The sequence below is a fragment of the Lissotriton helveticus genome, chromosome 4_1 (assembly GCF_964261635.1).
Source record: "Lissotriton helveticus chromosome 4_1, aLisHel1.1, whole genome shotgun sequence".
Taxonomy (NCBI): Eukaryota; Metazoa; Chordata; class Amphibia; order Caudata; family Salamandridae; genus Lissotriton; species Lissotriton helveticus.
The window spans coordinates 1,109,950,468-1,109,963,168 of NC_136063.1; the positions used below are offsets into that span (position 1 = coordinate 1,109,950,468).

Genomic DNA, 12,701 nt, shown 5'->3' on the forward strand with positions numbered 1-12,701 from the left:
ATTCTTTGCCCCACAGACCCCCATGGTAGAAAAAAAACAATTGGATACGTTAAAATCCCCTACCCAGATAAAGTTAAAATCAATGTTTTCCCCTGAAATGAGGTCATCTAAGGCAACCCACAATTCGTTCACAACTAGATGCCTCGTACTATCAAAGACATTATTATAAAAAAAATGTAAAATGAAGTTATGACCCTTATTGTCAGATAACCACAAAATCTGGGAATGAGCACCAACAGTCAGATATCTTTTGGCTTCGATTGAGAAATTTACAGAAACCAGAATCAGGAGCCCTCCCTTGGGTCTTCCTATTGACGAAGTCAGGGCTGGTAAATTATACGAGACATGGCCCGGGTAGCTAAGCCTTTCCTTGCACCAGGTTTCTTGAATACAGATAATATCATAAGAACTAATAAACTCAGTCCACCCCAAGGTATCTCCTTTAGCAGCTAACCCTGCAATGTTCCAGCTAACAATAGAACAAGACGAATACTCATGACCTCTGTTGGACATAAAATTCTTAGAAACCACCGCTGCTGTTCTCCCAGGTTCCTACCCCACTATACTAGTGAAACCCTCTGCAGCTACCCTAGCAAGGTCCCGCCCGTTCCCTGGGTTACCCCCCAAGGTAGATGTATCTACCATTGGCAATTCAAAGCATGAGAGCTGAGCAGCTACTCTGGGACAAATACCACTCTTACTTCGAAGAAAAAAAGTGCCTAGGTGTTCTCCCCCATTAGACTGTAGTCAGTCTACCGACTCCAGTCCGCTAAACCTGTTTTGGGTGGGAATTTGACTCAAGACAGGTGGAAAAGCTTGCCAGCCCTTGTTAGTCGTTCCCTTCCCGCGTCGTTGTACTAGTGTCCAATCATCTTCTAGGGGTGAGTAATGATCGGAGGGGTAAAAATAGGAAAGTGGAAAAGATTGAATGGATGCTCCTGGGCTAAAATAATTCCAGTTGCAAATATAGTCCACGGTCCTTAAAATTCACAAGGACACAAGCACCCCTCATAGCTTTAGCCCCACGTACCACCCAAGACACCCTCCACACCATAAGTATTTTACTTGAAATAAGTGGGGGTAAGGGCTTGTATTTATTTAACCAATCAGCAACTTTGTTCTTTAGGGACATGAAAGATTCCTGTCCAGATTTACTCAATTCAGGAACCCCTGTTAAAACAACCAGGTAAGGGCTCACTTTGGGGGGCAGATCGATAATTATTTCCCCCTGGCGGGCCTTGGTGTTTACAGCCCCCTCGCCCTCTATAGGCTGGACCGTGTTACACTCCCCTGTCGTCTTAGTTGAAATTGCCACTAGGGCTGGAGGAACTACGGTGGGGGCCATTAGGGGAGTGGGTTCTGTGATAGCCTTCTACCCTAGCAGGGTATTTGATAGAGCAATATCCCTGGGCATCAATATCGCTTTTAGAGTATCTACAGTACCTAATGATACAGACTCAATTTTGGTAAGCTGTTGCTCAATCCTAGTAAGTCTAACTTCTAAAGGGCGAAGAAGGAGTCTAAGCAAATCACCCACTTTAGCCAAATTGGGATCCTCCGTCAACACCCTTTCCCCCAGACATTCACCCGCACCCTGAATGACAGCTCCCATAATAATTAAAGGTGTATCCGGAACGGCTGGAGTGTCCGGGAGTTTGGTAACACCCTTCCCCCTAGATTTAGAAGAAGCATCGATGCTACCAGTTTTTTCCCTTTCTTGCCACCGTTACCGTCGCCATGCCCACGTTTATTCATCGGATTCTTTGGGATCGCTCCTTCTCGTCTCTCCCGGAGTTCTCTGGTATTAGGAATCTCAGGGGGGGCTAACCAAAATAGATGGCAGGGGCGAAGAAGTCACTAATAAATCCAAAGCTGTGGACTGATCCTCTGGGGTAATATTATGCAAGTCTAGAGCAACCAAAGGAATATGAGTACGTTCGGAGATACCATTAGCACTAGTTTTCCCATGGGACTCTGGTGTTCGTACAACAGCAAGATGACCCATGGACGACCTTTTAGCGTTGGCTAAATCTAATGAGACCCGCCGCTCCATTAACGTGATCCCTTGATCAATAACAGAATTAGCTCTGATGATGAAATTGTCCAAAGTTCCAGTTAAGTTGCCATTTGCCGTTTTATTTCTGCTCTCTCTCAGTGCCATGAAACAATATACGCTTGGTTCTCATATAAGAGTACTTACAGGTAGAGTCACGATGGGGTTGACAGGTCGAAATAAAAACAGATGACAGGGTGGTGGCCCGGTCCGGTCTCCACCGGGCTCTAACAGGCTACTACGGGCCCACCTTTGGCCCGGGTTTAGCCCGCGCGTCCCGCGACGCGGGAGAAAAAGGGAGCAATTATGGGCTACAGACAGGAGGAGGACACTGCGGGAAGGGGAACCAGCTGCGATATCCAAGAGCCTGCTGGTCCTCGCAGTCCCGCGTATAGGCAATCACCCCGGCAATTAAGGAATATGTAGGAATCGCAATTATTAATGCGATTCCTACATACATTGCATTTTAGGAGTCCTTAATAGCGATTCGCAAAAAATCACTATTAAGGACTCGCAAAACGATGTTTTAATACATATTCCCCTTGATGTGTGTGGTGGAGGGGGCGGGGCACAAGTGTAACTAGGTGCTCTCACAGTATGCAGACACACACGCTTGGTACTCTATGTCTGTACAGTATTTTGCAAGCATTTACCTTGTCAGTGTAATCTGAAAGCTCTGATATCCAGCAATATACGAGGCCAGTCTTGTAAGGCTCTGCTTGCCAGATCCACCTACACCAACCAAGAGGGCGTTTCCTTGAGGTGTACGGATAATGCGGGAGATCTTTACCAGGTGAATCATCGCATCCTAAAGAGAAAAAAAAGGTTTTAATAGCATCAAAATACTTTTGGCGGGTTTCCCTGTCTGAAATATCTGTAACACATATAGTAACTGCTCACAATGTTGTGTTTTGCAAGGTATAGTCACAAGACTAGTTTTATTAAGCAACAGCAACTTCTTGGCAAATGATTCCTTTCTTGTGCTCTTTGACCCACTAACTGCCACTAAGGTGAAATTAACATAACATGTGTCATACAATGATGTAACAAGCTCACCTCTATGCCCTATAGCCATGCCTTCGGAACAAGGAACAGCTGCCAAGGGAAGTGGAAAGCGTCCCCCAAACTTATGCACAACGTCTGTGCAAATATTGGAGGATGTGTCTGGTATTCAAACCAATATAGGGAGGCTTTTCCTGAAGAGGGAAATGTCAGGGAAAGGAAGGTTGGCAAATTAACTGATTCAGGGGAATCCGTTTGGAAGATAAAGCCCTCACAAACCCAAATGGGTGTCATGCTTCATCATTGGGCTTTTGCTACTCGTGGTGTTGGCACTGCAATGCCCCACGGGGACCCGCTAGAGGACTATTTGTCGAAGATCTTTACTTTTTGACGTTTTGTTGAGTGCAAGAATGTGAAAGTAGGGTAAGGTGTGAAATAGTGAGTTAAAACTACCTAAGGTGTGCTCTATACTCTTTATTGTGTCTTGTAGTCAAGGTTTTATTGTGGTTGCAGCACAGAATTAGTGTATAAAGGGTTGAAAGTTTCTTAAATGAACCAAACAGCGGCCTATTTGCAGTTTTTAGTAGTTGAATGGTATAGTCAGACCCAGACTGTCTACAGGTATCTACAAATCTTGTTCTCATCTTTAGACTTTAGTCCAAATTTTGCGTTGATGTGCTTTCATAATGATCATTTTTGTGACTCCCTCAGGTGGGACATAAGTGGAAGGATAAAGACTTGTAATGTTATTCCCTGAAGCTATGGGAACAACCTTTTCGAAGCGTCCGTAAGTAAAGGTGATTCATTTAGCAGTTGAGGCAAATAATTTCACTCTCCTTCTTAGAGATGATTTACATAGCAGCAATGATTGCGTCATATGCATTGTCTGGGTGCTTACTTCTGACCTGCTATCAGTGGATGGTGAAACCTGGGAGAGCAGATCAAATCTCTGTCCCTTTGGAATTGCCCACCTCCGAAGTCTGTCCCTTAATGTATGTGACCTGGATCGCGGGGTAAATTGTGTGCATTAATCTAATGTTTTTACACATGTTAATGAGATCAGAAGAGACATCTTCACTAAATAGCAATCAACCAATTAATGAGGTTTTGCTTGTCTGTTTTTAACCAGTTCAAAAATACAAACTTGGGAATTATTGTGCTAAAGGCTGGGTGAAGAGATACGCATGTTACTCCTGAGGCGTAAAATGATGTCATTCAATGAATACAAGATGACACATGTTGTAAGCAATTTATAGCACATTCAAGCAGCCTATCTTTTCTTTGTGGGTAATAATTATGATGACAAGTGCAGAGTTTTCTGTTTTTGCTGTTGAGTTGGAAGTATAGCTAATTTATTGAAGTATTATTCAATATTAACTCACCATTTCCAATGGGAGTGGGTGCCATTTTTTTAACCCTTGCAGTGATGGTTTGTTTTGAGAAACCAGAAGGAAAAGCTATTCAACCAGAGACTAGATTGTTAAAAAATTACTTTTCATAGATAAATAAGAAAATGTGGGTGATATTTCATTCATCACAAAATGTAGAAGACAATCTTATATGACTGTTGAGAAAGAAATGCACCAGTATCAACATTAGATGCAATACTTCTCTTTCTCTGTTGGTATCCTCTTGTTAATTGCATGGAGAACTATATAGTGTTGTCTAAGTTCAGTGTAATATTCACAGACCGTAGCTCCCTAAGTGCCAAGGCAGCACAAGATGGAACTCTAGGATCACATCAGCATCAATTGCTTTTCACCATGGGTATGGTAGCAGAAACCATTGTTAGAATATTGCCTGACATAAAGAATGTGCCCTAAATACTGTTTACAAAAATGTTGCCTCATTGTAGTTAATAATGGAAAGTCCACACCCAATAGCACAATATTTTTGCAAACAATATTTAGGATACAAAATGTATGACAGACTATTTTTCTGACAATGGTAGTCTGACAAACAACCATACCAAGGTATATATGGGACCCCACAAGCACCAGTTGGATGCGAGCAATGGCTGTATCTCACTGTGGCGTTGATGGGATAGCATGCCTGTGCCTACGGGCCACACTAGTTTCACATGAACCATCCGTTATCTAGCACAATCTCTGTTACAGGATTGCTTCATATAAAATCTACTATACGAACATGACAGCCAATATGTACATAAAGACATCAGTTTCATTAATAAAGAATAAGATGACAATGATATGCCTCAAATACTACCTTGAAGAACACTAAGTCCATCCTCGAGCCTCTAATGGCTTCGTTGTACTGCTGCATCAGCATTTCAAGCCTATCAGACAGTATCGTAAAGGAGGGAATCGGCTCGTAAACTTTGGGTGCATCTAAGTCAGCATCATCGGGTTCATCCCCAGTCGCCTCTGGTGCATCACGTAAGAAGTCTACAAAGTAGGACTCTTTAGGAGTACTCAACAGCAATTCCTGACCATGGTCTTCAGACGCAATCTGCGGAAAAGTAAAAAAGCAAGTAAGAGACACTACCAGGCGTTACATGTTTTTGGTATGCAAATGTGTTCACTTGAATGAAAAGAAATACACAGAGCCATGATAAACATGTTGAAGCAAAGCTTTATGTTACTCTTAAAATGAAGTATCTAAGCTAGTAGAGACAACCTATTGCTGCCTCACAACAGCCCATTTATTGAAACTGATGTGACAAAAATTCACTTTGGTATATCACTATTTTCAGGTCGAAACCTAAAGCAGACATAATGTGAAACTGAAAGGTTCACAGAATTATGATTTTTAGATTTCTTATATGATATTTTCACGTTTTAGACAGAAACTATTTTGTAAAGCAGTGCTTAATTTGTACAAAATTAAGTTCACTGAAGTCCACTGCAGCTGGTTCCACCCACATCTCCTGTCACTACTGCTGAATACCAGCACCAGCATTACTAACTAAAGATGACATTCAAACAAGCATGATATGACTTTAGCCTTAATTCCAAATATTCCCTATTCACTGATGGGATTAATTGAACCAAATGGTTTCCGATGTTCTCGGTGTGCTGTGGCTTTGATAGAGTTTATTTTACCAACCAAAAACCTAGCATCACTGACTCAAACCTAAAGTGCTGCCCTCCCTTTTTCACAGAGCCTCTTTCAAACTTGTACACACATCGGACATATAATGATGGACTTTATGCATTGGTAACATTCTCTCTGGCATTTTTACTTACTAAGAAACATTGGCAATTGCAAATAACTGAGTCACGATGCTTTCTCGAGATTTCCGAGGACTGTCACTCTGCAAACAATAGGATAACATTGTGCACATACCCCAATGTTAAATTGATTAATAGGTTTTTCCCATATAGGAACAAAAACTCTTAAATGTCATATCACAGGCCCAAAATGCACTAGGATCATCTGTTTTTGATCTTTGCATAATGTATCTGCCCCATGTAACCTGTAAATATTTACCTGTGGCCAAAGTACCCCTCCCTATATGACCCATTATCCGCTATGTGCCAGAGAACAGCTTGAGCTTTACATGTGTAGCTGAAGTCTCATCGAGTCACAACGGTGTGCATCTGCTCCTATATGATTGGTCTTGCTATACTGTCCACACATGGAGAATGTGATCTGACTAGCTTACTTTACTAGATGTCAAGAGGGCAGAATAAGCTTCCTCCAGGGATTTTCTCATTTGCACCTACCGAAATACAGTAGGTAAACCATTATCGTTGTTGCACACAGTAATTCTAAGCATCCTAATAACATTTCGACAAAAATGTAGATGTAGAGTTGCCATTACAATCATGTTCCTGCATCATTATTAAATATATAAATTAAAGTTTACTATTTGAGAAAAAGTATTATTTCCATGGTTCCAAAAATAGGCAGGTTTGTTCTGCCTTGTATCTTTATTTCACAAGATAAAGGTTAGGAGAATCCTGGGAGCATGGTTAGTCAGTCACTTACCTTGTTCATCATGCTTTCAAACCAATCCTTGTCTTTCTCATCGACAAACCTATCAGCAATGACACGAGTACACTCATTCTGGAAGAGAGCCACCATGATAGCAGGACTCTGACAGACCTCTGCCGTCACTGTCAAGATCCCCTGCCAGATGCGGCTCAAGTCACGTAAATTGAAGATATAATGGAACTTGGCCGGGGTTGGTAGCATCTGCGAAAGAAAGATAAATATGCAAATCAGTAATTAAAAAAGTTCCTATACTGTATGGTGAATGCTGGCAACGTCGACAATCCCTCCCTTTTGATTGACATTGACAAATAGCGAAAAAGGGACTGTTGATTCACTTGACCCACCCTTACTTCTTAGGATCAACGTACACAACAATTGGGAATTGTACAATCCCTTTTGTATTATATGTTGTAAAAATGATCACTATGAGCACTGCGTCGTCTGCACGTGCACTTTATTCACATATTTCACTCTGTATGAATATTGTCCTGCACATGGATTGATCCAATACATTTGTGGCAAAAACCAAGATGGTTTTCTGGGGAAATTCAGTTGGAATAGAAATTTGCCACCAATTAGATAGTGGATTAGATGGTGGACTCCTCTAACACATAGATGAGGTTTCTCCATTCAAATGAGTCCAACATGACCTTATGTTTGGGTAATACATTGTGACCCCTGTCTCCTGGGCATATAGGGGGGGTCCCTTATTCAATGTATATAGATCAGGAAAACTTTAGTCATCCAGCTCGTCAATGCCATCAAAAAAGACGAACGCTTGTCCCTTTATGAACCAGACTTTTGTGTGTATAACAATATTGAACGAGCATTTTCAATGCAATAGGTCTCGCATTTGGGAGAGTTTAAGCTATTGGCATTGTAAATGACAATGCCTTTTATCTATCTGTTTTGATAATTAACTCATCAAGAAAAGGCATTCTCATTTACAATGCCAATAGCTCAAACGCCTGTAAATGTGAGACTTATTTCATTTCAAAGAAGCGGTTGCCATTGTCCCGGGCTGCTTGGAAAGTGAAGGAGCACATGGTGTGCTGAATGTTTCAAGAAAGCATGTGGTGCCTGCAGTAGGAGAAACTCATTAAAACAAATAGTGCTTCCAGACAAAATAAGACACACCTTGTAACAATAGAAGTGCAAGGACCAGTCCTCATGGGAGGTTACAAATGAAGACAAGGCAGTACTACGGAGGGACTAACAAGCCTATTAACGAATCAGAAGCCAGCATTTACAAAGGACAAGACACAAGCCAATGAAAAATATGGGCGAACAATGGTGTAGGAGAGTAGGGTCTGCTGCCTATGGTCAACCCCACTTTTTGCAGTGATTCTCTGGTTTTTCGACTTTAATGTGGCTGTGGGCCTGCTAGTCAGACCCACAGCCCAGCTGTTCTCTCTCTAAATTGATACCATGGACTTTAGATTACATACCAGATTGGGTATTGCCACCCCTAATACATGCTGCAGCCCCTGGTAGGCCTTGGATGCACCTATGCCCTGGGTACCTATGGTACACTATACAGGGGCTCACAGAGGTGACCCAATACCCAATCTGGTATGTAATCCAAACTGACACCACAGGCTGATCACTCAGCTTGGGTAAGGTGGTGTAATCACCCCTTACTTAGATATAGTATACCTATATCTACCTTTACATATAGACACATATGCACCTATAAGTCACTCCTATGGTAGGCCTCGACAATCCTGGAGGCAGAGTGCTTGGTTTAATTGAGAGGGTGCCCTAGCATGAGCTAAGCCCCTCTGCAGTTTTCGGAACAATCTCCTTATAGCTGTTCTATGATATAGCCATGCCATATACTCTTAAGTGCATTATAATCCTCGCGGTTAATGTTAACTTTGGTTTGGCTTTATCAAAACATGGCGTGTAAGGTGTCAAACATTTTGGAATACTACCCCCCCCCGCCAATTCTGGCGGCGGGGTTAGCATTCCACCCTTCTAGAGGGAAAAGACATGTATGTTACTGCTTTACCTGGTTAAAGTTAAACAGAGCCCCAGCATCACAAAATGGATGCTGCTGCCACAGACACAAGTCTGACCTCCTGCTGCTGGACGAAACTCCGGCAGGGGAGTCCTGGACAATAGGTTTCCTGTCCAGGGAGGTGCCAGCACCTCCCCAGACAGGCTGATGTGTATTAGGACAGGGAGGGCTGCATCAGCAGATGCTTTTTGAGACACTGCCTGGGGCACACAAGGTGCTCCATGCATAGCCCGGTTCAAACCAGTTGCTGGGGCACTCCAGCCCCAGCTCTGGCGCGAAACTGGACAAAGGGAAAGGGGTGTAACCACCCCCTTCTCAGGTCCGCCCATAGGAGGGACCTAGGCAGGTAATCCAGCCCCTTAGCTTAGTATAAGTATAGGAGCTGTGTAGCCAGGACTTTAGATTATCCTTGAAATAAACTTTGATACAGAGCTCTTGGACTTTCGACTTTCTATTCTGACTAGAAGAACTGAAGACATCTCCCTAGTGGTCAAGGAGTGACCACTCTGTGCAAACAGGCACCACCACTAACTTGCTGATCTGCTTTGTCGATGCTCCCGCCGGAACCCTAAGACTCAGCGACACAGGAACTGGACTCTCAGACTTCTCCAACTCCGACCCACATCCACAGCAAAGCTGAGACACGTGGCGGACACGAGAGACGTGGGACCGGACACCCTGGACATCCTGCATTTTGCTAACAGCTCAACTACCAAGGTACCCTCGCAGTTGTGCATTAGGGTACAAGAAGCCCCGAACCCGAGCGCCATTTGCACCGATGCTCAGCCCTCCACACTCCATGAGTGTCGCGTGGGGCAGGCTCTTGCATTTCAGCTTGACGCATCTTCCCGGTTCCTTGCCCATTGGCTAGTGAGCCCCCTGAAGGCTTTCTTTTTAAACTAAACTACTTTCCTGGTTGCTCCAGGCTTGCTCCAGCTTCCCTTCAAAGGATAAGCGCCACGGACCTTGCTGGTCTGCAACAGAGCCAATCTCGTCATCCTGCATGGGTTGCGGTTGCCAAGGCTTGTTGGGTCCAATCCGGATACCGACTCTGCAGTCAAGTAGATCCATTGTGGGAGAGCTCGTATCCAGCTCCTGGTCATCGTCAATGCCTCCTGGACTTCGTGGCTGAAGAGACAAACTCACCTTCTTCACCTTCAAGCACACAACATCGCCTGGTTCCTTCCTGGTACCTTCCTGGTCACTGGCTAGTGACCCAGACTCTTTACCCTCTGCTTTCAGGTTCTTCACGCGGTACCTGCAAACACAACAATGATGGACAGAATGTGGATCAATGTCACACATTCACCCCAGTCCAAAGATCTGGGCCCAAATCCATCGTTTTTCCACTCCACACCACCCTGGGTTAGACAATGGCGATATGCAAATCAGCGCTGACCCTGTGCCCCATGGGAACAGTCCAGTCCGAACTACAAAAGCCATGTCCTTCCCAGAACGGAAACAAGCATCCGAGGACCGGCCCGGTTTCGAGGTAACACCTCTCATCAGCCCGGCTAGCTTGATTCCAGTGGTGTGGAGTGCCTGGGACTCACGTCTGAGCATCCCCAGTACACTTAGAGCGGTACCTGCAAACACAACAATGATGGACAGAATGTGGATCAATGTCACACATTCACCCCAGTCCAAAGATCTGGGCCCAAATCCATTGTTTTTCCACTCCACACCACCCTGGGTTAGACAATGGCGATATGCAAATCAGCCATTGTCTAACCCAGGGTGGTGTGGAGTGGAAAAACGATGGATTTGGGCCCAGATCTTTGGACTGGGGGGAATGTGTGACATTGATCCACATTCTGTCCATCATTGTTGTGTTTGCAGGTACCGCTCTAAGTGTACTGGGGATGCTCAGACGTGAGTCCCAGGCACTCCACACCACTGGAATCAAGCTAGCCGGGCTGATGAGAGGTGTTACCTCGAAACCGGGCCGGTCCTCGGATGCTTGTTTCCGTTCTGGGAAGGACATGGCTTTTGTAGTTCGGACTGGACTGTTCCCATGGGGCACAGGGTCAGCGCTGATTTGCATATCGCCATTGTCTAACCCAGGGTGGTGTGGAGTGGAAAAACGATGGATTTGGGCCCAGATCTTTGGACTGGGGTGAATGTGTGACATTGATCCACATTCTGTCCATCATTGTTGTGTTTGCAGGTACCGCTCTAAGTGTACTGGGGATGCTCAGACGTGAGTCCCAGGCATTCCACACCACTGGAATCAAGCTAGCCGGGCTGATGAGAGGTGTTACCTCGAAACCGGGCCGGTCCTCGGATGCTTGTTTCCGTTCTGGGAAGGACATGGCTTTTGTAGTTCGGACTGGACTGTTCCCATGGGGCACAGGGTCAGCGCTGATTTGCATATCGCCATTGTCTAACCCAGGGTGATGTGGAGTGGAAAAACGATGGATTTGGGCCCAGATCTTTGGACTGGGGTGAATGTGTGACATTGATCCACATTCTGTCCATCATTGTTGTGTTTGCAGGTACCATTCAGGTTCTTCACATCACCGATCCACCCTTGGATCCCCCCGGACACTTTTCCTCTGGTCGCCTGCAGCACTTCTTTGCAGCTCTCCATAGAAAACGACGACGAAACCCGACACGAAAAGACACTTATGCACCCGGCTTCCCTGGGTGAGGTAACACGATTACTCCGGTGCTCCCGTGGGTCTTGACTCTCGAAGTGTCCTAGTTTAAAAGGGTTCCATCCTAGTCCATCCGGAAGTGTCCTTAAATTGCATATTTGTAACTTCTTCGTTTCCCATAGAAAGTTAATGGTAACTCGAGACTGTGTTTAGACACTGCACGTGTCTCCCGTGGACCTCCTACTTTCTAACCTTTGGTTGTTTAGTGTAGCCCCAGCGATTCCACAGGCCCCAGGCCTGCTTTCTAACTCTCACGTGGTTCTTATACCACTTCTTTAGTAAATGGTTTGTGAGGCCCCTAGGGCATAACTGTATTTGTGCAACTTGTCGTATTCTAATTGAGTGACTTGTGATGTACTTCGATCTCCATCCTCATAAAGAGTGCAGAGGGGTTGTGTTTAGAATAAATAAATATGTATTTGATATATACCTGGTGTGGTGTCCTTTCATTTGGTATTCAAGGGATTATAATTGGTAAAACAGCTTGCTTCACATGCTCTCTGAAGTTTTAGCCTAAGACTGCTGGTCCATGCTACCACCAGGATAGCTTGTCTATAAGGTTGACTTTACAACCACCATCAATAAGGGTCGATTAGACTGGTGCAAGGTGCCCACTAGAATAGTGGACATCATATGCCAGGCTAACTTCTCACAAATGGGCGGAGCTTTAAGGCCATACTCGAATATAGCATGCTTCCCAGAGCAAAGCATGCGCTACCGAGGCTCGACCTAAAAAGGCACCCTCAAGATGAATTGGATTACCTAACACTTGCTGTATGATGGAGGCTCATGCATCTCATAATTCTAGATCTACAAACAGCTTCAATATGATTCATCACAGTAGGCCGGTTCCGATCCTTAGGGCTCGTGTGAGCTTTTGCGGCCAAGTTCACAACTGGCTTACTTCTTTAACAAAGAACAACCAAACACTGGTAAAGAAAAATGGTGTCAGTTTGAAACTTGCCTGGATTGCTCACAGCATTTTTCAGCACGCTGTTTTAGATACAAATAT

At 44.4% G+C, this 12,701-nt stretch overlaps 1 protein-coding gene across 1 annotated transcript in view; it reads right to left on the reverse strand.

The window, feature by feature from the left end:
• Window positions 1-12,701, reverse strand: part of LOC144828114 (dynein axonemal heavy chain 5-like) — a 1,079,012-nt gene that overhangs the window by 526,386 nt on the left and 539,925 nt on the right. The window contains exons 53-55 of the mRNA XM_078686235.1: window positions 7,007-7,213; window positions 5,282-5,524; window positions 2,707-2,861 (exon numbers count right to left, since the gene is read on the reverse strand). Of these exons, the coding sequence (XP_078542361.1) occupies window positions 2,707-2,861; window positions 5,282-5,524; window positions 7,007-7,213 (605 nt within the window). The remainder of the gene's footprint in view (window positions 1-2,706; window positions 2,862-5,281; window positions 5,525-7,006; window positions 7,214-12,701) is intronic.